The sequence below is a fragment of the Leptosomus discolor genome, chromosome 1 (assembly GCF_034619465.1).
Source record: "Leptosomus discolor isolate bLepDis1 chromosome 1, bLepDis1.hap2, whole genome shotgun sequence".
Classification (NCBI taxonomy): Eukaryota; Metazoa; Chordata; class Aves; order Leptosomiformes; family Leptosomidae; genus Leptosomus; species Leptosomus discolor.
In genome coordinates this window covers 158,860,835-158,884,327 of record NC_141391.1, presented here as the reverse complement: position 1 = coordinate 158,884,327, position 23,493 = coordinate 158,860,835, and the positions used below count along the sequence as shown (strand labels likewise).

General features: G+C 40.5%; 1 protein-coding gene across 1 annotated transcript in view; it reads right to left on the bottom strand.

Annotated features, from left to right (window-relative positions):
* The window catches only part of RFX4 (regulatory factor X4), a 76,930-nt gene extending 56,058 nt beyond the window's left edge, over positions 1–20,872 (bottom strand). Inside the window, exons 1-3 of the mRNA XM_086468415.1 lie at positions 20,794–20,872; positions 13,143–13,203; positions 7,500–7,623 (exon numbers count right to left, since the gene is read on the bottom strand). Of these exons, the coding sequence (XP_086324541.1) occupies positions 7,500–7,565 (66 nt within the window). The 5' untranslated portion in view covers positions 7,566–7,623; positions 13,143–13,203; positions 20,794–20,872. The remainder of the gene's footprint in view (positions 1–7,499; positions 7,624–13,142; positions 13,204–20,793) is intronic.
* Between the last annotated feature and the right edge of the window lie 2,621 nt (positions 20,873–23,493).

Here is a 23,493-nt window from a genome sequence, read left to right as displayed (position 1 = left end):
GGGCCTGGCTCTATTATCTCAACTCAAGTTTCAAGTCCCATATCTAGAGGGAGTGCTTTTCTTTTACGAAGCCAGGTACAGAAGATCTGTGTTTATTTACCAAATTCTGTTCATAGAACCACAGAATGGTTTGGGTTGGAAGGGACCTTAAAGACCTTCTAGACCCAACCCTCCTGCCATGGGCTGGGACACCTCCCAGTAGACCAGGTTGCTCAAAGCCCCATCCAACCTGGCCTTGGACACTGCCAGGCAAGGGGTATCCACAGCTTCTCCGGGCAAGAGTATTGTAGTGTTTTAGTCTTAAACTTCTTTGTCATGGCAGCAGGAAAGAAACCAGTGATGCCAAATACAACTATACTCCCACACAGCTATGCTTTCCTTATTCTCACTGCTGTGGAACACAAACAACTCTGATATCCTTAATCTTATATGGTAAGTGTAGGATTTTTAGGCTCATTCATCTTTGGCCTGGTATTGCTCCAGCTGAATCACTCTGGGGTTTCCCCATCTACTTCAGTGCTTTTGGAAATCCTGCCCTGAGACAGTTTGTTATTATTAATACTTGTCTTAACAGGTACCTTTTGGCTCAAAGGTGGCTTGGAGCTGGCTTAACATCACATTACCTTGAGGAAAAGGTCAAGAAAGCTTTGCCCCAAGAAACATCCACTGATAGTCCATTACAAAATAACGTTCTTGTCCCTTAAATCCACCAAACCATGCAAAGAAAAGAAGAGGTGTGACTGTGTCTATACCCTCTCTACCCCTTGCTCGCTTACTTGCATGGCCCAGGAGAGAAGACTGTAGTGTACAGGTCCAGTATTCTTGACCTCAGATCCGTTGTCTGGTTAGATTTGATAACCTTCACATTTTTCTCCACTCACTTTCACCATTTTGTGGAACAGGCCATGGTCTAGTTGTAGGATAAGATCTTATTTCTGGCACTGATACACCTCAACTGATACTGCAAAGCAAGTCAGAAAAGCCAGCTGGCACTTTTTCTAACGCTTGTGCCCAATTCTGCCTGCTACGGAGATTAGACTCCATGAGGAACTCCAACTGAACTGGACCCTTTAGTGAAGCTTGTGAGACCTCTCCTCAAATTCATCCATGTACAACAATATCCTCCTTCAGCAGCTCCTCTGGCCAAAGGGAATTCAGCCTAAGGCATGATCAAACAGGTTACTGCATGCCAACAAAGCTGCAAATATCAAATGCTCTGACTCAGTTGCTTAGCTGAGCTGTAGCCACTTTCAGTGCTGACTTGCTGAAGCCAAGCAGCAGATCTAAAACCCTGCACAACTCGCCCTGCTCTGTACTGGTGCCAGCACGCTTACTGCCATCACCCAGCATATCTGTGGGAAAAGGCTGAGCGCCAGGATCTCTGCACTCTGGCAGACCCTGTGCTCTAAGAATGGCCTCTGAGACGTGTTGACAAGGCATGAGGTAAAGCAGCCCAGAGGCTGCTCTACTTCATGCTGAAGACCTAACTAGTAGCCAGATGCTTGAAGTGGCAAAGCCAGCAAAAATCCCTTTGCTAGAGGGCAGATCTTTGGGAAAGCAAAAGTCACTCCAAAGAAACTGACGTGTCCTTGCTGGTTGTCTTACTTCTCAAGCTCAAGGAGAAAAAGTCAGTAGTCAGCAACCTGCAGTAATACAGGGGATCAGTGAAGCAGAGCCAAGGGGGCAAAGACCTTCCCAACTACACTGTAGGACCCCCGCTCCCCACACCAGCATGACTGCTTGCTTCCGCGGTGCTTGTGTTATTACGGCCTCCTCAGAGGATCTTGGCCTAGAAGATTCTGAATCGGGAAGAAAAGTCATGCTGGTGGTAACTGTCCTTCAGTCAGGAACCTTAGCTGTTAAAAAGGGATGAAGGAAAAGCAGGGACTGCTCAGATAGTGCTGACGGACTGATACGGTCCTTTGATGCAGTAACAGAAACCACATCCTCAGCTTTATATTGTTTTTTCCCCAGTTCTATTTTTCTTTTATATATTGAGTAGAAAAAAAGTAGTTTAAAAAACCCCCATTCCATATGTAGTAATTGTTCATAATAAAGCAGGCGCTGTTTTAGTCTATCGGAAGAGAGGACTAAGACTAAGTTTGGCTTTGCTATGCTAGTGACTATTGAGGCTACTTAGGAGCAAATCCAGAATAAAGGAAAAATAATACACCTTCAGGAGAAGTATCTCCTTATGCACAGCAGGCAATTTCCAGATGTATGCATTTCAGTACAAAGACAAATCAGAATGCAATCACATCACAGTGTCATTATCAAAAAGATTTCAATAAGGACACTTGTCTGTCATTTTTAAATATTAAATATATATAGTTTCATAGTGTGAACCTGTGAACCCTATTTATGCTCATCATGCTTGGAGGAGCAGTCCTGCTGGAAAAACTTCTGGGCATAGAGACAGTGCATAGTGATAAAAGAGGACTCTGGCTGGTACAGCTTGTACCTCCCTGGAGCAAAGCAAGCTATTGGAAAAAAAAAAAAAAAAAAAGCACTTTTCTGCTGGTATAACTGTGCCTCAGCCCATTTTTTGGAAATGCAGTGGAAATACTGGTCAAAAATATAAAAGGTGTCTTTCCACCAATATTACAAATCTGTTGTGGATTTCACCCTTCTTTATTTAGCGATATAAATTTATTGGAATCCAATTTTCACTTACAGCAAAGCCAGCCAGGGAGCAACAAAGGAGCTCTAAAGTTTGTATGAGCGTGCATCCATTGTTAAACCTCTTTGTGCTGCCAGAGTGATGTAAAGGGACCTCAGGCTGGGGGAGAATCACCCTGCAAAGCGTCAGCATCCTTCGTTTTCCTTTTCAAATATGAATTTATTATTGCTTGCCAAAAGACATGGCAGGAAAGCACCAAAAGAATAAGAGAAAAACAAGAGGAAAGTATTTAACCTCCAGGGGGCATATGGGAGTTGTGGGAAGAACACTTCATGAGGATGCAAAAGAGGTTGCTCTACGAAAAATTAAGTGTTCTGTATGAGAGGTAGGTCAGGGTCCAGGTGACTTAGCACTGCACAGTAAATTTAAAGCAGTGAACTGAGGACATGGAGGATAGGGGAAACCAGTGCAGAAGAGGAAGATTACATCTTTAAGGCACTTGATTAAGAACATAAGGTACATACAGGGTCACAAAAGAAATACGAACAAAAATCACTGTTGGAAATAAAAGTGAAAGAGAAGCTCAAAGACCTGCCAAACCAGCTGCTACAGCTAGGAGAGAACCAACAAGCCTTCCAGCACCCATCCATACGGAATAGCTACTGAGGGGTTTGGAAACGCTCAAAGCATTTCTGCTTTTTACTTGATTCAGGGAAGGCCGCAATTCAGAATGGTTTAGCTTTTGCAGCTAAACTCAGTGAAAATAATGAGTCAGAGCCTTCACCTACCATAATTCCTAGCTCAGTGTATTAATTATCACTGGCATTTTATGTACATATGTTGCTCAAAAAACCCCGCATACACCTGCTCAGCCCTCACTGCTGCAGGCAGCAGCAGAACTTCCAGTTGGAAACTGCTCTTTGAGTCCACAGGGTCCCGGAGCTGAGCTCAAGGCATTTGCAGCACAGGGCTGAGGTTGCCGTCTTTTCGAAGTGACCTCAGCAACAGGGCTTTCACTCCTTCTGCCTGCAGACTAATTCACAGTCTGAACATGTTCACTGTGAGAAAGCTTTTTCTCATACGCAGTGTTTTATTAATAATAAACTCAGGGACATACTTGCCCTTCCTCACTGTGCCTCCCTGTCTTCTCACTGGTTGCATGAAACATTTTTGCTTATTCTGCTTCACTTCTGGGTGAAATCGTGACTCCATTGAACACAATACGCTTTGCTGCCTACAGTAAGTGCAGAAGTTTGATACCGGAGCCTCCACTTGCTGATGCTGAGCTGTAACCAGCAAATACAGGGCCCTCCCTAATAACTGTTCAGTTAAAGCGTATGGGTAAAAGAGTGCTTGGTCCTGTCTTTCGCATGCAAGAAAAAGTTCTGTAATAGACAGCATAGCTAGTAGTAGATCAGCAAATGCTAATATAGACAAAACTGCCTGTAATTTTCAAATATTAATCAGGCGACACAAGCACTAAAATCTTGGCCAACATACTAAAGCTACAGCTCCCTTTGCCATATAAGAATATATCACATTAATAACCATATTAGAGTCTTCCTTATTTTATATGTACTTTAAGTGGCTTAGGAGTATAGGTTGCTTTTTTAAAGGTGCTTGTTTATACGGTAATTCTGCTCTTTCCTCTTCTTGTTACTTTTGTTGCTATTAGGCTGGTTTCCTCAGGAAACAGTCTATGAGATATTACTGTCTCTCTGTTAATCCCTCCACCCCACAAACCAATTTTTGTTTCACTAGTCCGACATTACCAAATGCCTGAAGTCCAGTCCATGTCCTAGAGGTTTAACAGAAAACACAGGCTGGGTAGTGGGGAGAGCACACTGATGTGAATGCTGAGGACAAGACAGGGAAGAAAGCTCAGGCTTTAGCTGAGCCATTCGGCTCTGCCTGACCGGACAACTATGAGTATGAGCCAACCAGTCAACACTTGAATTGCGCTGAACCAGCCACCCCATGTGCTGCTGCTTGCCTGGCTGTTGGCATGGGCGGAGGAGAGGAAAAGAGACAGGCAAATAGACAGACAGGCATGAGGGAATCTAAAAAAAAAATGTAGAAAGAAGCTGCAGCAGATGTGTGAGAAAACTAAAAGAACTAAGACCTTGATGTAGTAACTGGGACCTGGAAATAATTGAACATACTTCAGGGAAACATGGAGATATTACACGAGATTTAGGTAAGGCAATGGATTTAGGGAACATAGGAGATGGTCAGAAACGTTCAACTGTTCATGAACAACTTGTCTGTTCTCCCTGCCGTGCTCTGTTGTGGATATATTTGACTTATATCAGGCTTAAGAAGTACACGTGGGCTGAAGTGTTGTCTACAAAACCTTAATCTGGAGACATCCCTTCCAGGCAAGTTTTGTATGTCTCCAGTGCTATCTTTAAAAGTGAAATCAACACTGTTCTGTTAATTGAGATGCAACTGAGTATGTAACAGTACATTAGGATGTTACTTATTACAGATTGTTTTAATGCGCTGAACTCCATGTCTCTTTCTAAAAACTACCAGTCTGTTAAGGAAAAAGTCTAAATGTTTAATATTGCCCACAGAGCTAAAGTTCAAAGATGAATCATAAATTCAGTGTGGTCTACTGAAAGGCGAACTGTCTACTGTTTCACAGAACAACTAACTCCTTTCTCTGGAGGGGATGACAGCTGCAGAGCTCGTGATGATTCCCAATGAGGACAAACATGCCTGGGGTCTGTGTTTCAGCAGCTAAGTGCAGAACCCCTCAAATAACACCTGTTTCACTGCACTGCCTCCAAGACATCTATGCAACACACATTGCCAATATAGTATTTGTCACAGGATAGCAACTTTGGTGGCTAAAAATTCATCCGCATAACTGGTCCTAAGGAGAAGCTCACTACTGATGGAATGAAGTGGGTGTCTGCCTTGGAGACAGAATTTCATGACTGTGCGGTACATTTTCTTAGCAAAACTAGGTTGGAAAGAATCATTGGGATCTGCTCTGGGTTCTGCAGTTGCAGAAGCCTGTTTCACTTCAATATTCATGCCAGTGTTGTCCAAGGTTCCTAGACACATCTGTGCAGAAGCCTCGGTTCCCAGATCCAAAAGTAATGGCTACACGAAGCACGGGTTTGAGACAGTACTAGGATGCTTCTGTACGGCTTCCTCTCCACAAAAAAAAAGGAAAATTCATTTCTTGCATCACTGCTTCAGAACTTTATTGTAACCAAGTGGAAAACACTTGGACCACAGCTCATGAAAAACACATTGGAATGCCATGATTTTTCGACGGAAGACACTGTAGCTGTGTTGCTAGGTCAAGGTGCACCTACCAATGAACAGGCGCGTGGAGAAGGAGGATGGAGTAATATACAGTGTTACAAGATTGCTGCATACAGAAAATTGGTGAAGTCCCTGATAAATTTATGTTCTGATGAAATAATTTCAGAATATTTACACCTTACAATTTACTGAAGTTTTTAGCAGCCGCAAATGTAATCTCGTGTAAATTTTACCCACAATCCAAATGTGCTAGCCTGCATGAAATCTCTTTCTTGTTCTCACTATTCCTAAATTACATGTTGCCACTATACTCACCAGTTGGTAGCAATAATATGTACAATGAACAATTTCATTCACACTTACTCAGTGTATTTAAACACAAACCTAATGCAGAATCAGCTGAGCTATTCAGGTCTTTAAGACACAAACAAACATAGTAATGTTACAACATGGTAGATTTTACTTGCCTTGCTAACCTGCCTACATAAAGATGAGCTATAGCAAATGACATCTCATTAAATAAATTCTTCTCCTTCACCTACTCTTTACACTGGCACTAACCCTTGGAACATTTTTCCTTCTTTGAATACCCAGCACTTCTACAGAACAAATGTCGCAAACACTAGAAGAGAACAGCCTGCAGGACAATCAGCTTCAGTCTCACGCTTGCAAGTATTTCAAAAACAGTGGCAAACTCCACACTTCGGTTTTTTTCACAGCCTACAAGATTTAAAGGCCTGTGACAAATTCTATAGTAAAAATTCATTTTTAAATTAAAAAAACAGAATATAAAAATACCATCTTATTTTTCACTGGGAGAAAAACACCACTTGACCAGCAAACCCAAAATACAAACTTTATGTGACATCCTAGCTGGCCATTGATGTCTGCTAGTGGTCTATAGCACAGGAAAGAGCTTCACTGCTCACACCAATGCACAGCTGGGTCTGTGCTAAGGTGCATCTCCACTGTGAGTCTGGAGGTAACTGCAGTGGCTCTTCCTAGAGCTGGACTAGGAAGTGGAAGCACAAGGAATCACAGTACAAAGACAACTTGTCACCCTGTACCTGCAGACCCACGCAAACGCCGTTACACGCTTTCTGGGCTTTGACATCTGGAGGCGTACTCGGCTGTGTGAATTTGCCAGTGTGGGCCGATATCGTTAATTCAGGGATCTCCATATCATGCTTACAAGAACGGCATAGACAGGCTCTAAAATTCAATGACTGATATTTTGGCCTTCTATTTTTAAAACGTATGTATCTATTAAAGCAGTGCAAGTCACAATGCAGACATGTTTACACTGGCCTGTATTTGACTTCCAAGCTGCCAATATTGTATACCATGTCACTGTCAGCTAGGCTGGGGACTGAAGTTATCAAAAAATTCAGTGTGTTCTGGAGCTTAGTCATTGTTAGAAATTATTCCAACCACCATAATACTTAAAATCTTAGCCTTTGTCCGATAACTCTAATACATAAGATATTCCATTCATATATCTCTCTCCCTAATGGTAAATGATGATTTAATTCTGTTCAATAATCCAAATTCACCTGAAACAGGTGAGAGCTCAAGGCATCATACTGCTGTTTAGACTCACCTTCCCAAAGCTGGCAGCATTAACAGGTTGCGTGTCATTTTTCTCACAGAAGTCCAAGTAATGCATGTAGAGAGCACTTCGAGGAATGCAAACACCTTCTGCAATCTCATAGTTCTCCTCCAGCCTTAAAAAGCAAATATCAAACAGAGAGAACTGCAAGTATGTTGGATGTCCTGTATGGTAAACAGTATGCAAAGTTGCATCTTTAAGACCAAAAATTCTGGCTTCTGCTTGTCTAGTAATTTTTCTCTGCTTTGTTCCTAAGTGCTCCTTCCAATTCACTTCCATAACACTTGCTTCATTTGATTCATACTTGCTACCAAAAACATCGGCTGTGAGTTCTCAGGCAAGTAGAGATTAGCACAAAGGGATATTGGGTTTTGACCAGGCTCCAGAGTGCTATTTTTAGGAAAAAATATATTAGTAATCTGTCATACCCTAAAAGCATCCTGAAGTAAACCAATATATGTACAACTACAAAACAACATTCACTGAGGGGAAGCATCCTCTCATTCTTTACAGGACAGGTCACCTTTGGTTCATGACACTTTTCAATCCTGTCCAGCTGCAAAATTCCTTACCTTGTGGAAGCAGATGTGGCTAAAGCAAGTTATCTGCAAATAGTCAAGAGCGTGCACAAAATCATATCTGTATAATGCTTTCTTGCTATCCCTTATGGACAAAGCGAAAAAAGAGCCCATGACCTGAATACAATGCTGAATAACATTGTGAAACAACATCCTCCTCTGCCTTGTAGAAACTGTTAGTATTCCTTTACACATGCAAAAACACAACTATAAGATTTTAAATTATGTATCAAATATATGAACAGGCAAATGCTTCACCTTTAAAAGCTGAACCTGGGCTTATTATAAATCTATAGATTAGAGGAAACATTCCTTTGAAATGACATTTGTTATGATGGCTAATTCAACAAAGTTCAAGAGGTATTTACATACGCACTTAACTCTAAACCATAATTAATTTTGTCATCCATGGGTTCACTCATATGCATATGTAGTTATATGTGTACCTGTCTATACCTTGCTGGCTAGGAGAAGGCGGCAACTTCCTCTTAAATGTATTAGAAAATGAATACATATTCTCAAAATCCTCCAATTTTACAGTAAATAATCTCCTGTCATTTGATAGCTGTAGAATACCTTCCAAATATCTAGTTTCTCTCCTTCATCGCCTTTTTCAGGACGTATCTGCCTTCCATTTCAGTTATCGTGATCATTTGTGACTGCAAACTATTTTAATAAGATATCCGGCTAGATGAATGGAATCAGTTTGTATGGGCAACATCTATTCTTCCTTGGTTTCTACAGAAATATCATCGTGGCATCTTTCCTCAAATTCATAGCGCTTTAACAAAACCTCCTTTCAAAACCTGGAGAGTTCGTTTGTATACTATAGCTGCTAATTGGAATGTCAGCTTCCGTGACCAAGACAGGACAGAAAGAAAAGCAGTTAATTATTTCTGTTCATATCTGATGAATTTTTCTCTTTTTCTCCTCTCTTTCACAGAGAGTCATTAGTCTGACGCTGAACAATGCTCCATTATACCTGAACTTTTTTTTTAATGATCAAAAACCCATCTTGCTCCACTTCTTTTATTTTCCTGTCCTTTATTTAACAACTTTATCATATTTTGAATTCAGCTTCATTCTACAGTATTGTAGAAAGATAATGAACTCAATCTTCTATCTAACAAATCATTACAAGAAATAATATATATATATATATATAAAAACATTTTAAATGCCTAATAAAGCCATGTGAAATCCAGTAGTTCACAATAAGACCTTTTGTACCAGTATTAGCAATAAACCCCCTAATCCTTCCACAGGAATGACAATTTTATCTGTCCTATTACTGTTTCCCTCTTTATACACTTATATACTTCTGGATTAAATGACATTATTCTATAGCAGAGTCAGGTCTGTAGTGGTCTTACAGACTTGTTTTTAGAGATGAAGGCAATAGAACAACTGTGATGTTAACCATTGTTAATCACATAAAGGACTGTAGAGCAGATGAATTTTGATGCATTGTAACAATTCCTGGGAAACTACTAATCTGGGGAGAATCCATTACCTAGAAATGCTTTACCTTCCTCTTTTTTACTTCTTTTTACAAATATTGCAGAAAATAGAGTAGTTTTGTTGACTTTAGCTTCACAATACTGTTATTATTCGGAGCACCTACACTGTAAGCCAGAAAACTGCGTGGAATTAGGCTGTCCGTGCTTTGAATAATTCTGTGTTTGGAGAAGTAGACACACACACACCCCCCAAACTGAGGTAAAATAAAGTTTCACACTTAACAATTTGTTCAACCAGTTCACCGATGAAATAATCATGACCATTTCAGTGCCAAGAGCTATACCTTTACAGGCAATAATGAACACAGGAACACAGGCTAAATGCAGGATACTAGGTATTGCTATATTCATGCCTTAACAGTTGAATTCAAGCTCACATAGTTTCCCCAATTATGATGGATTTGGCAGTAATGCTACATATACCAGGCCTTTCACTTCATTTTGTGTCATCAACAAAACAAAACGAAAACATCATTCCTGTTTCCAGGAAAAGGATATCTAGTCAGGCTGACAGTCATGCAGACATGCTTCTTGGCATCTTCAGCTACTTCTTCCTTCTCCTCATTTGTAGCATTCAAGGTACTTTGCCTTTGGAGAGGCACAAGCATTAAGGATATATCCCTGTGGGACCGATGTTGTTCGCTCTTTTCAACAAGATGCCAGACAAGAAATAACTAATAAAGGTGGTGGCAATATGAACCATGTGATAAAATTTATGTAGTCCCCTTAAGTCTCGCTTCACTTTCCCTACTACTTTCCTCCTCTTCTTTTTCCTTGTTATTGACGTTTCCTCTGTCTCTGTTCTCCAACACTCCCTTACCTTCAGTAGCTGTTAATGATGGTAACATCTAACAGTAAAAATGTGACCAGCTTTAACTCGGCAGACACCAAATGCTGCAGACAATCGTGGTGCTTCCGCTTGCCAGAAGTTCGGTACTTTACCCTGAAATCTGGTCAATAATTTACCCCACCACTTCCATGACTTGAATCTGGACAAGAGATTCCCATAAGAGGGTAGTACACATGCTTACCCAAGGCATATTCAGGTAAATTTAGTCTTCTGCCTCTGCAAAAACTTGGTCTGAGGCCTGAGCAGGCAAAACTATCAAACATGTAAAGCTAAACCTAGAGGAAGTGCTCAGTGCCGCATTTGTACAGTGCTGACCATAATAGTTTACAGACCCGTGGGTTGCTAGGTGCTACCACAGCACAAATAACCTGATGCTAATGGATCTGGCTTTCCAGAGCAGTGGAAATTCAACATCTTCACATAAAGCAAGCTTACTACTTTAGCACTTTGACCACAAATTTTGAGCTCGTAATTTTAGTTAGTGTATCAAATCCAGCAGCACAGTTTCTCCACAAAATACCAATTCAAAGCTGCAGTACGTAGGCTGCATACAGAAAAGCATACAGAAAACACCAGAACACTTTAATATGGTATGGCTACTAAGCTGGGAAAGTTTTACCTGCAACATACTTACAGGTCTATTAATAAATGAGCCAACCATATAATTTAGTTTGTCGCCAGCTACAGAAATTAAATTTGAAAACTTGATTGCTTTCTGTTCCCTCATGCATTTTGGGGAGGAAAACTGAATGGAGGAAATTGCAGATGCTCCAAAAGACTCATAAGGGAGAATGTCTGACCTACCTAAATGTGTAAGAAAAATAACACAACAGACAGGTAGTAAGCCAGTACACTAGGAAGGGGAAGGGAAGATGATGTAAGCAGCCTTTTCACAATCAAAATTCTAGGACTCTATTGCAAACACTGCTGAATGAGCATTAGTGTGCACACTGCATTCCAGCAGGGCTCAATATCCCAGGAGTTTAGGGATTTACTAACCTTTATGACCGAGGAAACTTGAAAGTATTTGGCAAAAGATTGTTTACAGTATTTGCATGTTTTCTGTTGGGAACAGTATTGCTGGCATGTTCTAATTAACCCTGACTTCTTGGCTACTACGTTATTTGCTCCTGTGGAAAAGACTCTTAACTGACTCTACTGCAAAATAAACACTTCTGAATTTGGGACTGGTAAGCTCTGCCTGCTCTTTCATTGTAGCTAGATAGTTCTTTGTTATCCTGTTTGAAGTGTATTGAAGTTGCATGGGTGAATAATGGTAAATAACAAAATGCCTCTATATCATTTCACTATTATTTTAATAATTTTCTCTCTGTCTGTAGTCACTCCTTTTCTTTATTTACTTTTCTTGAACTTCTGAAAAACAACACTTTTGTGATATAAATAGGCACAAAGCAGCAATAGTTCACAGCTAAATGCTTTTATGTTTGTACACCTCATCATTTGCAAGTTTCTGCAAGGCAGAACACTGAATATTTGCAGCAACCCATTCTAAATCAACCCTCAGGTCTTGGGTTTTTTTAAATCTAAAATTCAACTGTTCAACTTTAGAAAGCAAATATAGATTAAATAATCCAAATCTCTTTATTCCTATTTCACAGAATCACAGAATTTCACAGGCAGAGAAAAAGAGTAAAATTCACTGAACGATTTATTCTTTGCTGTTTGTTCAATTAGATCTCCCACGAGATGGACAGAAGAAGAAAAATAATTTTGTTAACATTTTACTAAAACCCCCATATTTTTGGCCTGTAATCTTATATTTTCATCCAGAAAACTGAGATAAATACTTACAGGTGAAGTAAAGGTCTTTCTTTAAAAGACTTAAAACAAGCTAAGGAGTATGAGTTTTCAAATAAGCATGCTCTGAGGCTTCTCTATAACAGAGCTCTGTTCTGCCAGACAGAAGGAACCTCCTGAAAGATGCTTGATAACTTACAATATTAAGAAAGCTAAACCAGAATTAGAAACCTAAATTAAGAGAAAAGTCAGCAATGGTCTAAGAGATAACCTATAGAAAGGGATGTCAGAAGTATAATTACATTACAGAACATGCAGCCTAGAATACTGCTGTAAATCACAGTGAACTGCACTTACTCATTTTTCATAGCACAGCAGACTAAGTCACAAACTTTCCTCTCCCCATCCTCTCTTTCTCTCTTCCTAATTATCCTTCCTTTTTTCCCCTCACTAAATTTACAAGGGGATTTTGACAAATGAATCAAACCTCAAACTCATTCTCTTCTTTTGTTATCTTCTGTGTTAAATTACAGAGATCTCATTTCAGTAAAACAGTCAGTAAAGCTGGGCTTCATCACACACTGAAACAAATGTGTGTCTTGAAAAAAATTCTCAGTACTAGTTTTCTTTTCGTAATAAATACAACAATGATGACAAACCACAAATCACCAGCTGGCAAGGTGGCAAACAAATATGCCAAGTAGATCTTCTAAACTATATCAAAGGTTTCCTATGTTCAAACAAATCCCGTAAGAGTAAGACATTCATTGAGAAATGCTGTACAGGATACTAATGAGCAGATTAAACACATACAGTGAAAGTATCTTTAGAACTGTGTAAATGTCCAAGACCTCTATTCACTTCAGCTGGAAAAAGTATAAGAAAAACACTGACAGATTTTCTTGATTTTTTTAGAAAGGCATCTTACCATTGCAGTGTAGCTGGAGTTGAGTGTGGTTTCGATGCTCTATTATTTTCTTTTTCCTCATCTGTTAAGAAACACAAAAATGCTATGTAAATTCAGTGGGAATTGCTCAGGCACTTATGAACTGGGAAGGAATTACCTGATTAAAAAAAAAAAAAAAAAGTTCTCAAGTGCCAAAGCTTTCTCAAAATATTGGCTAAACTGTGGAAAAGTAAATAGTGATGTTCCCTAAGCTAGCATCTGTAGATACTGCTTAAGGCAATAAACCTTGAAAACATCACTGACAGCAGGAGCAGAGCGGTGCATAGGAATAACGGCATCGGAAAGGATAACTTTATATGAAAAAAAAAGCGCCACTTTTAGACCTTTAGCAGCATGTCAGAACATGAAAACACTTTTACCTGCTTTAAGAGAACAGTTGCTTTACCCAAGTTTTATATTAGATGAGGCATTTAACCTAATGGCATTCATCCACTGTTGGATGTTGTTGACCCTAACACATAATATATACTAGATGTTTATAAATTTACAAAGATTCATTCTGAACAACAAAAATTGAAGTTAAAAAAGTTCCATAATATACTTTATTCCTTTTCAGATAATTTTTTGGACAGTATTCCTCATTAACTTTTTCCAAGGTAACTCTGATTTGCTGACTTTCCAAAAATTTGAATGAAAGATTAATAAAGAAAAAGATAATGAAAATAAACCTCTTAAAATATTGGATTCTTCCTAGTTCACATCAGTTCTTTTGAAACACTTTAAAAGCATGTATAGAATAATTCCTATTAAATTGTGATTTGCGAAGCATATAAAACATTCCTAGCTGGAGCGAAGCACCATCAGCATTCCCAGAAAGGTATTCTTTGGGAAATGCTGTTGTATCAAACACAGTTTGGTATTTTAACAACTTCGTCCCTGATGAAAGCATTAAGTGCTCTGATACCTAAACAACAAGGTAAACCACTGCGCCTGTACACTGTGCTGCAAGTTTCATTTCTTCATGCAATTAACTTTCAGAAGTTATTTAAGTTAGGATGCTGAATCTTAAGGGAGTCGGGCTGTCTCCTCCGAACATCAGACCCCGTTGGGAGGCCTTTTGTGCAGTCACAGGAACCGACGCACACAAACAAAACCCCACCATGGAAAACGCTGTCCTCGGCCCTCGCGCCGCCATAGTTTTTCCATTGCGTACGGGGCAAGTTGCGCTAACGGAACACCCTTTAGCCTGCGAGGCTGGTCCCCTGGACGTCAGGGCAATCCAGATTTACAGTCACACCCGCAGACACTGCCTCAGCCCCTCTTCTGCATCTGCATGACAATAGGCCTCTCATTATTGGGCTGCACACTCCTTCCCTGCCTTTCAGGGGCCCGCTTTTATTCAGCGCATAGGACCAACATACACATTTCAAATCACTTCTAAATTGTGTTTTTCATTTGTTTTTCCTAAACAAACGGTCGGCACCCAACAAACCTTCGGCACACGGGGCCTGAATGCCGAGCGGTGGTGGCTGCCGCAGGCCGACGACGCTCCGCGGCAGCCCCTGGCCCCGCCGGCAGCAGGACAAACGCCTTCGCCATGGCGGGGGCAGAGCCGTGCAGCACGGGCTTAAACCACTGGGTGGATCAAACAGTCAGGGCTGTCATCGACCATTTTTCCCTTCTTACCCTCAACTGGTAGCACAGACACCCTACAGAGAGCTCGCCTGGCCCCAGCCTTCCCTGAGGAGAGGCTTGGGGAGGATGGCAGGCATGTCTGCTGTGCTCCACGGTGGGAGAGCCTTTTGGGTTGAGTTTCACAGTTTTCCAGGTGACAGGGGACGAGGGAGCCTGGCTTGGATGTGCAAGAGCACCTGCTGGGAGGGCAAGTGAGCCCTGGCGTGGAAGGCCCCACGGAGGGGCGAGAGGCGGGTGGCCTGACCAGAGCCGTGTCCTGGGCACTGCGGTGCCTTTCTACCTACCACGGGGATTCGGGCCTTTGCTGTTGTGGGGATGGAGACTTTCGATTATCTTTCTTGATTTAACTGCGCTAGTATTCCAAGGTCTGTCATTAGATGGTTTTCACCTGTGCTAACTAGAACTAATTTTCCCCTGGATATGTGGAACTCTAGCAGATATCAAGGCAATATCTAAGTTATACACCATTAGAGTCTCTACATCCCTTACATCACTCCCCCAGATATTTTTCACTTGCATTAAGAGTGAGCACCTGTAAGCAGGTGCTTTACCCAACCTGCCCTCAGACACACTACAAGCCAGCCATACTCAGCGCTTCCCATGTAAGGATTTGTTTTAACAACACAAACTAACAATAAGATCATAAACTGCAGTTAAAATCTCCCTCCTCAGGTACACCTGCTTCTTGGGGATCCTTCTTCAAAACTCTTCAGCACCCTCCACTAACTGCCCCTTAAAACCAAGAAGGAGATTGTTGAGAGAAAGACTTTGAACTTATTAAAAAAAATTCTTTAAGCACCATTTTCCATCAAAATATTACCCATTGAACAACTGGACTTTCAACAAAAATAAATTTTTCACAGAATTAGTGCTTGTCTCCCCCAAAATCAAGTCTCTGTACAAGAAAACAGAACTTTTTGGGGGGGTTTCTGCCAATGGACCAGCTGTCATTTTCACCAGGTGTTGGCTAAAATATTTATTTTCAGAAAATTTTCACTTTTTTATTAAATAGATGGAAAGAAATGCACATGGCATAGGAATGGAAGGGACCTAGAAATGCTAACTTTCAGTATTACATATACAAGCACTTTATTCTACGTTGTATAGTTTAACAATATAATCTCATCAGAAAATTGACTAGCAGAAAATAGTAAGTGCCCCTATTCCTTGTATTTTAGTTGGTAGCAGGGCACTTAATGGCTTCCCTATTGTGCAGGGAATGCTTTGTGTAACTGTTGACTCAGGTCTGATCCCAGATCTGTTTGTACAGCATGGAAGAGGTAAAGCATGCTGTTTTCCCTTATTTTTTGGCCTGTCATTTTATTAGTCTCCCCCAGAACAACATTGTAGATTAAAACGATCCTTAAAAATTACTTTTAAAATCCAAACTATTTTGTAAAGAAAGGAAATAAAGCCACTGAAAAGAAATCCAGCTTTGAGGCACCGTGAAAGAAGAGAGCTCACAATTCTTCTGCGACAAATCCAAAAGGACTTGAAGTCATGAGGAAAAATCCTGCTCCTGATGCACAGCTGCAGGTGTTCACACGTATGGCAGCTGCACAGCACCTCAGGGAGAAACCCATTTGCGAGGAGCAGATCTAATGTGTTCACTCCACTGCCAGTAGGAGGACTACCAGCACTCCAAGGAAAGGTATGTTCAAGGTACCTGGTCAGGTAGGAAAGCTGGTACTCATCCCAAGCTGAAGGCAGGTAATAGCTGACAGGTGCAAGTAAAACTCATGGAATGTAAGAGGCCTTCAAAAATATTAAAAATTTGCATTATAAGTGTACTAGAAAAACAGTATTTCTTGGCTCCCAGAGATATCAAAGAATCTTTTTCTTCCCAAACTCCATGGAAGTTTCTTTGCTTACAACAGCTCAGCCTTTCTCCTTTCAAAATTCTGTTCCAAAGCCATGGGAGTAGAGTTATGTTAGTACCTTGTGCATATGTTTGTGCCTTTCCCTGAACCTCAGTAATTTCCTCTAACTTCTGCTGTCTGATTTTAGGTACAGCTCAAGGGATTTCCTTCTTCTTAGAGCAAGACATCGAGACAATAGGATCTATAATCAACAGCTCTTTAAGCATGCTGCCTTAAACACAGTAAGTGGAACATCCACAAACTGAAGACCCTACATTAGTACACCTTTCTCTACAATGTTGATGTTAGTCTGTTTGTCATAACTAAAGTGGAGTTAAAGCTCTGCTTTCCACTGCAGAGATAATAGAAGAGTCCTGTATTTTCCAGTGTTGCCTCTGTGTGTCTCAGAGAACCTCTGAAGTGCTAATATGTTATTAGTAGCTTCATATGGATAAAATCCTTCCCTCAGTTCAGGTAGCTCCACACCTTTCAGAGGAACAGTCTCTTCCTCTGTAGCCCCTGCAGTCCAGGTTCTGACTGTTCTTAAAAGTGATGTGCCCTTAGCTAAAATTAAGTGATAGTAGGAAGCTACCTTGTCTCTTTCTTACACGTAGCCATAAATAAGATTCAGGCTCATTAATATGTATTCCACGCTTTTAAAATAGTGGGACTTTTTCAAATCCTCTGAGAAACATGGGAGCATTGTTGTAATTGAGTAGGTATGATTGAAAAAGAAAGAATTTTCCCCAAGGAAAGTTAAACAAAATCAAGTAGCTCTTTTTAAAACATCTTTTTTTCCAATGGAAGAATAAGAGGTCGAGTTCAAAACAAAAAACAAAAAAAACAAACAAAAAGAAACTATCAGATAAATTTTCCATTTCAGCCAGTTTGAACACGGATTTTGAACACTGCTTTTGAAGTGAAAAAAGTAGTCTGATTTTTTTCTTTTATTTTATATGAAATCTCTACACATTCACATTTCTAAATATGCAAGAAAATTTGTACAAGAAACCTTCCACTTCATCATGTAACATCATGACTCCTTCCCCGTGAAACTGAAGTTGAAACTTTGATATTCCTTGTATTGTATTCTTCCAGACCTCTATTTCTAATTTGGAGAATCTGTCTCAATGCACTGTACATGGAAAATGTTGTAGGTTGGGGTTTATTAATTATTAGATACGAGGTTATACCATTCCCTTTTCCTGTGAATCTTTTGACTAACATGTAGAATACGGAAGTGATGGAAGGAAAAATGTTTTTTAAAAAATGGAAAATTAAATAAAATTTACCTAGAATTTTATATTAGAGTGTAAAAGCTGTGTTTCAGGAGAGGCCATAAAAGGTTCCAAGAGGGTAAGAAGCACCTGAAGAAGCATCGAGACCATGGGAATCCACAGCTATGAGTCATTGCTTCCCTTCACAATGTAATGCAGGTTCAAGAGACCTGGAGGTGTCTGGGTGAGAACAGAAGATCGCAAAGGACCCCTTGGCCTGAAGTATGGTTCTGTAGCACACTTCAACTGTAGAAAAGGAGACCGGCAAAACTGTTGCTCTTGTCCTAAAACCCTATGAACCCTAAAAACATCCATGAAAAAAATCATCACAAGAGCAAGCATGACACCGAGTAAGAACGTTATCAGTCCACTGTACCAATTCTCATGGCCTTCACTGGATGCAAGGCCAAAAAAAACCCCAGCCAACACCAAAACCACATTTTCTCTGGTAGAGTCCAGCCAACAGCTACCTAATGCATTTAGAGACAAAAAACTAGTCAAGAGAAAGATGGATGATGCCTTCTTTTGGCTGCAGATGAAAACTGGAGCTCCACTGACAACAGCAATTTGACCACTGTTCTGAAGAATTCAAATAGGGTTACACAGGTTTTCTCAAAACATTTTGCCTCCTGCTGTTTCTAAATGTATGACAGAGGCTGGACAAAGAGTGACACAATGGTTTGGAAATTTCTTGGTTGGTGTGTGGGCGCAGTTAGAGAAATGTTAGAAAGAACTCAAGGACTGTAAAAGAGCACATAGTACCACGATTTCTAAGGTGAAACTTCTTGTTTGTTTTGGATTTCACAGATTATCGGTCTTCTTGGTGCTGGGCAAGTGGCTTATTTTTCTTTCCTACTCCTTCCTCTTCACCATCTCCCTGCCCCACCCCCCAAAACAAGGATAACTTCTTCAGTACCTGCACTGCAGAAATTCTGGTATGAGTGAAAAGGAAGCATCTGGAAGGACTGGCTATTAGGAAGGAAGCTAGATGAAATCATCTCTCACTCTCATTTGGGTTTGCATTGTATACTGTGACAATGTCTTCTGCACACAAATTGTGGGATAAATTCATTTATATATTTGTTTTATCAGTTCTAAATTTGACGCCTGTCATTATCACCAGTTGCCCCTTAATTCCAGTACCAGAAAACAGAATGAACAAGCATCCAATCTTCTCAATGCCATTGTCTGAAATACGTGCTCTTGGTAACCCACGCAGGTCCACTTCTTACTGTCCCTAGGTACGTAGAAGTTCTCTCATGCTTGCTTTTAAACTGAAAGCACATATAACAAACTACCACTAGTTTTGCTGCAACCTGTCTTGGGTAACAGATGTAGAACAGAACATAGAAGGACAGTCATGATTATGACATTATAATTTTTTTTTTATGTAGTTAGTGGCACTAAATAATTACCTTGACAATACTGTCTTGAACTGTGAGTCTAAGGAACAGCTCACTGAAGTCAACAGGGCTGAATCCTGAATTCTGACCCTATTAAGAGTCTGAAGCCATGTCTCATTCATTACAGATTCCTTCCATCATTTTCTCAGTAGCATCAGAGTGAAATTAATTTCTTAAGTCTCACAAGTTCTCATAAAATGCAAATTAACAAGCAGATGTTTTTTGGTTTTCACTATAATTTTATTTTTAAAGAGAAACTAATTTCTAATTCCTTCATTTTTAAAAACAAAAAAACCCTCAAACCTGTCCAAGTTTTTTTGTCTGTCTTTAAGAATTCTTGCCCACTGTTCTTAGCTTGAGAGTCACGAATAAATAACATGTTTCTAGCACCTCCTTTCTCCTTCAGGACAGATACTGCCTCAAAAAAAGATCCCTGGACAAATAAGAGTAGAGCCCCAATATAGCAAACTCCGTGATGCACTAAAATACTGTGCTGCAAGGCATGAAGTTTACTGTGACACCAAAATAAAGCAGCTCTCTTAAAATGCAAAAAATGCAAAACGGACATTCAGCAATTAAGAAGTTATTAAAGATAAGTTTTCTAAACTTATGTGCTTGAATATTATAAAAATGTGAGTCTTTCTGAACTAAAGAATTCCGTCTGCAATAATATCTTGTAACATGAACTAACATACGAAGTCCAGAGAGGAAAACTAACATGAAGAGTATTATGGTTTAGGCAAATTAAGTAGAATAGAAATTGCATAAACAGGGAAAACTAAATGGTAAACTACAAATTGTCTTATACTTTTAACAAGAAACCATTAGGTTATTTTAAGGCATTTGGGGGTCTTTTTAATTACCTGCTGTTGTTAAAAATCAAGATCTAAAATCACTATAACTAGAAGAGATAAGAAAAAATAGCTATTTTAAAATCAGCTAGATTTATAATTTTTTCTTCTCTAAGACTAAAAAGGAAGCAATATCATGATTTATCGTGTTTTTTTAATCTTATGATTGTTTAATTCTTGAAAGAAAGTCTTTATATGTACGATTTGATATAGTAGTATTGAAAAACAGCATAAATTTTCCTGTATTTCAACCGCATGGTGTTCAGCAGTGAAAAGCAAAACAGAGAGTTTCACTTATGAGCTAATACTAACAGCACATTTTAGACGTCATCCAAACTTTACTCTGTGACGCATAAATTCTTCCCGTTGCTTTAACTAATAGATAGTATTACTTTCTTTCAAATAATGCAAAATAGCAAACATTCCAGAAAAAAAAGAAATTAATAAAACTATTGGATGTGTCAACTGAGTTGACTCTTCAAACTAGAGAGTATTAAAAATATCACCAAGATGCAGCAACTTACATAGCAGGAATTTAGCACTTGGACGCGTTCACACTCATTTGAAATGAATGACAAGTTACTTACTTTCATCATTAGAAACATTCCCCAGAGAGGTGTGACTGGAATAACGTTTGTTTTCACTTTCGTTGAGACATCGTTCAATCCAACTCTCTGCAAAAGAACAAAGATGCTCTTTTTTTGTGTTTGTCTCTGCATAAAAAATAAGCTTCCAACATATAAAACTAAATAAAGCACCTGTTTTCAACAGATGGTGTTCTGTAGCATTTCTGTTAAAACATGCTCAGTCTGAGGTTATCAACCAAGAAAATCCTTTCTTGCTTTCAGACTTAGCTGCTGCTTTTTAGTTTCATTTTTTTGTTTGTTTTTAAACAACAGAGGCTGAAACACTTGCATGCACATAACAAAGCTCCTCAGGATATATTCTACCCTCCCCATCACACACGATATATTAAAAAAAAAAAAATCATCTCATGTGAGCAACAGAAACTTATAAATTGCCTTGATTTCTACATCTTAGTCTGGCAAAGATTTATGTTCTCAAGTATTTCCACTGGTTTTGAAATAATTCTTAATGTGTGTAAAATCAATCATTCATGTGAATTTTTGTTACAGCAGGGCTCAAAACCTGCTCTCTGAAGTCCAGTCCTACGACCCCATTCACACTGGAGGAGTCTTAGGCTCCACCGAGATCTTTTCCATGCTGGTATGAGTCCAACATAGCAAGTCAGCAGCCACTGAGGTACTCAAACCTTTATCACTCTGTGGTGGGTACTCAACCATGCCTGTCCTCCTCCTCTCTCACTTCCAACTTATTCCTGCCAGTCAGATGAGGCACAGCATTAAGCTGATTTGATGCTGTTCTTCTTTCTGGAAGCTATAGCATACAACCTCTGATAACTTTAGAGGATGCACCAGGCTCAGTAGAATTTACTGTTACAGGTCCTCAGGGCAAAAGTTGCACCTTCCTCCGTGTTTCCTTGGACAAAGTATGAAATATGAGTCCTTGAGTTTGCCTGGAGTCCCTGGATGTTGCTACAATAAACTGACCTCCCTCATAAGATTATTTTTCAAGGGCATGCACGTGGGCAGAAATGAGTTTATGCTCGCAGAGCTCCCTGTGGTCAAAGCAAGAAAAAGAAGGGATAGGTAGGAAGGCTGCAAGGTAACCCCACAAGTTATGGCAGTAAACAACCCTACTGAGCAAAGAGATGCACGAGAAATAAGGGGAAACAGGCCTCGCTGTCAGCAAACTGCCAGAGCCAGAAACACCTTCAAAGACACGGAAATGGCTGCAGATTCCTTTCCACAAGCCACCCCCCGGACACATCAGGCTACCTGCACAGCGCAGGCAGCAGTCTGCCAGCCAGAGAAGGCCCATCACAGCAGCGGGCTTGAAGGGAAAGCAGAAGCCCAGTGTCTTGGGAACGCTGCCCATCTGGTTTACAGAAGGTAAAAGTTGGTATGACTTCATTTCAGCACTAGATGCCAATAAATAAATATATGAGTAGTCGTGGCCAATCACATCCTGCAAAAAAAATGCTTTTTAAACCCAGGCAGATGCGCGAGTGTACATTCCTCTGTACACACATTCTCCATTGCCACACAAACAAAGGGCAACAGCATCTGTGTAGGACTTCAGAAAGGGTCTGCTGAGAGCCCTTCAGAGTTGATTTCCAGGCCCGGCCACAAGAATCCAGGTACTGTGCCTTTGTGCACTTCTGGTTTTCAGGCAGTGTAAGAGAGGTTGTGGCAGCTTCAGGCACTGTAAGAGAGGTTGTGGCAGCTCCAGGCACTGTAAGAGAGGTTGTGGCAGCTCCAGGCAATTCCCTTCCCTCTGCCTGTTTGCCCACGTATTCACAGCAGGAGCACGCTATGGCGCTGCCTTCATCGGTGCAAGCATGTCCCTGCGTGCATCTCCCTCCTTCACCATCAAACTGCCCTTTCCCTAAGGAGCCTCACAACCACGCTGCCTCTTCCCTATACTTGCTCCTTTGAGGTACTTCTGTGAAAGTCAGCAAAATCAACTCTTGTTGTCAACAGATTTTTCAGGATATTTCTTCTCCCATCAAATTCAACACAGCCTTTTCTGAAAATCACTTTAACGTTGCTGACACCGCAATGTAAAACTTGCCTCTACTGTCTAATCAGCTCCTGCTCAGTCACTAACCCACAAGCCTGCGGTGAATCTAACTTCGAGGCTTTCCCTTCTCATGCCACTCAGCTGCGCCGGGTGGGGGTGTATCACCTCCTTGTCTAAAGGCCAACACAACCATGCGGCTGCTTCGTGCCAGATTTCTTTTACTGCCCTAAAACTGAGATAATAGCATCTCTTCTCTCCTGTTTCAGTACCATAAGCTGGAGACAGGAGTTTGGATCCTCACAGATCACTACAAGGTGAAGAGAAACTTGCTGCAGAGGACAACATCAGAAAGAGGTGCAAGAAGCCTTGAGAAAGATTACCCTACCTCCTCCTCCTCCTCCTCCTTTTCAGCGCACAGCCATGGCTGTATATAATTCCCTTGGCTCTGAGCCCAGCTGCAGGGAGTAAAAGCAAAGGCGGCTGCCATTAGCGCCAAGGAGAGACCGATGCCCAGCTCTGCCCTTTCTTTTCCTCCCGGCACCAAGAGCTGGGAAGCTGGGACGCATCCTCTTCCCTCAGCAGCAGGGAACTGGCAGCAGCCATCTTTAGTCCCTGCCTAAGTAGTAGGAAAAAAAAAACTTTTTAAATGTCACTTGATAACAATTTTCACCATCCTCGTTCAC